The sequence below is a fragment of the Apostichopus japonicus genome, chromosome 16, assembly GCF_037975245.1.
Source record: "Apostichopus japonicus isolate 1M-3 chromosome 16, ASM3797524v1, whole genome shotgun sequence".
Taxonomy (NCBI): domain Eukaryota; kingdom Metazoa; phylum Echinodermata; class Holothuroidea; order Aspidochirotida; family Stichopodidae; genus Apostichopus; species Apostichopus japonicus.
Genome location: NC_092576.1, coordinates 40,683,611 through 40,688,610, shown reverse-complemented (window position 1 = coordinate 40,688,610; position 5,000 = coordinate 40,683,611). Strand labels below are relative to the sequence as shown.

General features: G+C 40.9%; 1 protein-coding gene across 3 annotated transcripts in view; it reads right to left on the bottom strand.

Moving 5' to 3' along the window:
* LOC139982946 (uncharacterized) overlaps positions 1-4,700 on the bottom strand; it is a 9,038-nt gene extending 4,338 nt beyond the window's left edge. Inside the window, exons 1-3 of one of the 3 annotated variants that reach the window (XR_011798442.1) lie at positions 4,248-4,693; positions 2,858-2,917; positions 1,687-1,953 (exon numbers count right to left, since the gene is read on the bottom strand). Coding sequence is in view for 1 of the 3 variants with exons in the window: in XM_071996167.1 (XP_071852268.1) it covers positions 1,759-1,953; positions 2,858-2,917; positions 4,248-4,610 (618 nt within the window). In the remaining 2 variants the exon portion in view is untranslated. Of the gene's footprint in view, positions 1-1,511; positions 1,954-2,857; positions 2,918-4,247 lie in introns of those variants that run through there. The other 2 variants (XM_071996167.1, XR_011798443.1) reach the window with 2 other exon arrangements.
* Positions 4,701-5,000: the final 300 nt, after the last annotated feature.

The window sequence follows — 5,000 nt, the reverse complement described above, 5'->3', positions numbered from 1 at the left end:
AAGAAAGGGGGAACAATGAAAAGTTACCAGTTAAGGAGCATGCACGATGGTAGATTTCAATGCATTTGTATATTACTTCTTAAATTGTAATTCACCTTTCTGACTTGAACCTGTACGAGCCTAATGAACAACAGCCTGGGCCCTGCCCACCTTGTGATTGTGGTCCAGAGAGGCTAGTTTTGGTCTAACAGATATGGAAGGTGCTGAACAACAGCCTGGGCCCTGCCCACCTTATGATTGTGGCTCAGAGAAGCTAGTTTTAGTCTAGCAGATATGGAAGGTGCTGAACAACAGCCTGGGCCCTGCCCACCTTATGATTGTGGCTCAGAGAAGCTAGTTTTAGTCTAGCAGATATGGAAGGTGCTGAACAACAGCCTGGGCCCTGCCCACCTTATGATTGTGGCTCAGAGAAGCTAGTTTTAGTCTAGCAGATATGGAAGGTGCTGAACAACAGCCTGGGCCCTGCCCACCTTATGATTGTGGCTCAGAGAAGCTAGTTTTAGTCTAGCAGATATGGAAGGTGCTGAACAACAGCCTGGGCCCTGCCCACCTTGTGACTGTGGCTCAGAGAATCTAGTTTTAGTCTAGCAGATATGGAGGGCTGCTGAACAACAGCCTGGGCCCTGCTAAATGGAAAACATCAAACTTGTGTGACATCTTTGTGCTTGTCTTTCATTAATTTTTGGATAGATACATGCCTGTCTGAAGCAAATTTATCAATATAACATTTATGGTCATTCATGACCCTAGAGATACACCGGTTAAGTCCAACAGCCTCAACTTTAATGGAGGAACTGGTGTTTGATACCTGTACCAGTTCAAAATCATCCCAAACTTTCTCTGTTTCTAGATCCATTAAGGAGTAGCTACAAATACTTTGCAGAATAACCTGATGAGTCACAACGACCACCTCCTACAATATTTAAAAGATTTACCCTGAGGGCTAGACACTGATGAGGATTGTTCCTGCAGCCAAGTGGAATTTATTCTTGGTATGAGGTAGTCCCTCTGAATGTTGTAACATACTGAGGGCAAAGATTTACAAAGATTAGCAAATGATGCCTGGTTACGCTGTTAAGTAAGCCCCGAATACATGATTGAAGCAGTGGTAAGTAAATTACGCAATGGGCATCCTACCTTCCACAGGTTGTGATGACCACTTCATCACTTCATGACCGGAAATTTATACATTTCAGGGTTACTAATAACACTGTCCCCACCACTCCCCTACTAATACTTTCTACATTACATTATATAAACATTCATGACACTTAATTGCATAGAACAATTCAAATGTCCAGAAAAGAAGCAAAGACTAACTATTTAGAATCTTCAACAATGCTCTCTGGAAAATGACTCTCCTCAAGAAATTCACCTGAGATGTCTTCGTGGTTATCAACATGGGCTCAACATTCAGGAAGGACATGACTAACTTTTCTTCTGTTCCCCCCCCCCCTCCTTCTCCCCTGTTTATCTCCTACCTCTCCTCTTCCCCTGTTGGTTTCTTTCTTTCTTTCTTCTCTCGATCCCTTGTCTACTAATCCCCCTTACATCTATCTCTTTGTGTTCACCATGCTCATTAACCTGTCTGTATTCTGTGCGTGTTTTTGTCCCTCCTGTTACTGTTACTTGTCATTTAGCCTTTGAAGAAGATCCTGCTAGGATCGAAACGTCAGGCCAACTTACTTTTACACTTTCCTGGTTATCTTCATCATCTGTGATGTATGTGGGGTCCCTTTTAGAGTCATCACTTCCATCTCAACAACCAACACCTGCTGCTAGTGAGACAATGGTTATCAACTGACCACCCTCACATTGTCTCTTGGCATATGCATGGTCCGTATACATGGCAATGATGTTAACGTCCATGTTAGGGTCAGTTGTCTGACACTGGGCATCGCAGAGAACTATGTCAGTTTGTGTCTGGGCATCGCATCGTTTAGTGATGACTGACTGAAAACATAAAGAGAAAATAAAGAAAGATTGGCTTTGTTTTAAGCAGGAATTAGTCCTTTTCATGAATTTTTTTTTTTAAATTTTTACTCCTTTTCATGTGAGCTTGCAGACAGTAAATCAGAGTAAGATTAAATTGTAAAATAAAGAAAAAAAAATCAAAATTAATCTTTCTGAAACATGAGCATGATGGGAATATCACATTATAAGTCATTAAGGACTACAAAATCACAATGTCATTGACATTCTATGAGGAGACATGCAGTTTGATACAGGGATGGTGATTTAAATCAATCTGAAGTAAATCAATTAAATAAATCATTAATTAAAGTCCAAATTAGATGTATAAAAAAAAAATCGTCTCTTTGATTGCTGATAGCTACTGAGGCTTACAATCACACCTTCATGATACACCTCTTTTTCTGAAAGTTTGGGGTGTTTTGCAATTAGCTTGAATGAGTTGAAAAGAAACACAAAAAACAACAACATAGCTTTTGCTCTTTACATGCAAGACCCCGCAGATGTGTTTTAAAACTTCCCTATGGGTATACACTAATTGCCACACTGTGGTCCAGAGGGCTGTGTTGTTGTGGAGTTTACTCTTTAAATTTGTAGTAGTCTTATAAACAACATCTTGAAGCAAGTCCTTACATCAGTCATTAACACTAAGGACAAACTGCGGTGGGGGAGGGTGGGGGTAGAGGGAGGGGTGGGAGAGGCCCCAAGGACTAGAAACCAAATGTTTTATCTTTTAGAGGAAACATACTTAAGTTTTCATTGTGTAGCAGTATCAAACTGTTGAGCAGGATTTGAGAGGAGGGGGGGGGCGGGGTTGGGGGAGGGATTGGGGGGGCTGGAGGACAAAATGATACTCTATATAACATCAGTTTCTAAGGTTACTCACTTTCCTCTTTGATGGTGGTGGTGCTCTTCTGGCAGACTTTGAAGAGGTGCTGGCGATGTCCTAAGAAAAAAAAACAACAAGCACACATAGACTCAAGTAAATATACCCATGGGAGAATTATTTTTCCAATTACTGTGATGTGTGACCAACAAGAAGACGTTTTAGTATAAAACCATGTCAACTGTTTCAGAAACATTTTGTATTTTGACACCGCTACTGTTTCCATCCACTGTTAGCGCCCTCAGTTACCCTCGTGGTATCGCTAGTTTGAACTTACACCACTTTGACTTTCGACTTCGACCGCTCAACACGACGAGCTACCAATCGCCTACATTAATCCCCTTATTATTACTTTCGATCGGGTAATTCTTATCAACTTGGGAAACGTTCCTATGGGACCGCTACAGATATATTGTATGGAATCGCATCTCTTTATTTCATTTTCGTGAAGGATCTAAACATACTTTTAATAATGGATGGATCCTGTATTTTCTATTAAGTTATTTCGTAATGGACCGACCCAGTGGACCGGAGTTATTATTGCTGTGCTAGACAAACTGGTGAGTAATAAATTTGTTGAAATCAGTTAAACCGCCAAAGGTATATAGGATAAGAATAAGATGCACAGAAGCAACCAGCAGTAGTCTACAAGAAATTTTGAGACACTTCCTGTCAAACATTCAACAAATCTGTTAATAAATTAATGCCTGCTTAAGGGCTACAGAACCATACATACATTCAGTGACTATAGCTGGGCAGCTTCAAGCTTACACAAATGCATATGCCTTTCTTATTGTATTGTATTTGTGATAGCCTAGGCCCCACACAATAAACATCAATACCGTACAGTTAGTGGAAAGATATCAAACGTTTTGGATTTCTTACTTCCTTTCTTAAATAACATCACAACTGAGGTTTGATGAGCTTTTGTCTCATTTATGTCCTAGACTATTTGGAGCCTTGGAGGTCTCTCCCTCAAAGGAGCACAAACTTTCAAAAGCATTTGGCATGTTTACACACACAATTCAGCCTGTAAAGCTACTATAGTACTACGCCCATAGTGAAATGCCACTCATCGCTTCTCTTGTTTGCTGTTGATGGATACAAAGTGTTCTATAACTTCGTAATGTAACGATTGCGTCACTGCAGATCAGGGCATTTCAGAGCCTATGTAAAAACTCTCCATGGCAAATGTGATGTTTTATGTCACTTCATGCCGTTTTCACGGAAAAAAGAAAGGAAAAAAGAACACGGTCATGAAAAACTAAAAGACATTAGGCCTAATGTTACTGATTAATATTAGGCCTATAGGCACATAGTGCTCATACTTTATCGTCAACGATAGTATTAGTACACTAGCACATGTACGCTAGCACTGCAGGAAACTCACCTTTTTCGCAAGGGTTTTTTTCAAGACCCGATTCGACCGGGCAGTACCCTTTTTCGGAGCACGACGAACACATACTTCCGGTAAAGCATCTGGCTTGAGTAATTTTCGAGGTTTTTCCCCCATCAAGCGGGCACGAATATCCTCCACAAACGCTCCTGGAAGAAAATGGTCCTCGCATACGACTTTGTGTTTACCGAAATTAAACTTGTCGACTGTGTGACCCCTACCGAGGTTGTGCAGCCACTTTTGCGCCAGTTCTCTCTTCTCTGGAAACCTTTTCCCGTCAGGAATAACATAATATCGTTTACCCTTCCCTGCTCCTTCCTCCCCTCTCCTGTTTAGACAACCTTGGCACTGCGGCATTTTGCACCAACTTCCGAACCACCTCCGACAGGGCAAGTGTACAATTTAAATCTTGTGCAGAGCTAAAGAGAATTTTGTAACTTACGATGTGGCTCGATGACGTCATTTTTCATGCGCCCTCGTTTCATAATGGACAACACACAGTAGGTTTGAAAAAAATAATTAGAAAAATCCCTGGAAATTCGGGGAAAGGTAGTTTGACTAGTTATTTCACAGAGGGTATGAGAATATAAGTCTCTACTATCAGGTCACTGCAAAACCACCAGGGTTTATTTCTTCTTCGATAGTATGACAGTGAGAAAACATGGTTTGGTCGAGTAATTTGGAATTCATAGATCACCTGGCAATGCACTGAGGAGATGGAACGCAAATATTTCAACCTGAATACAT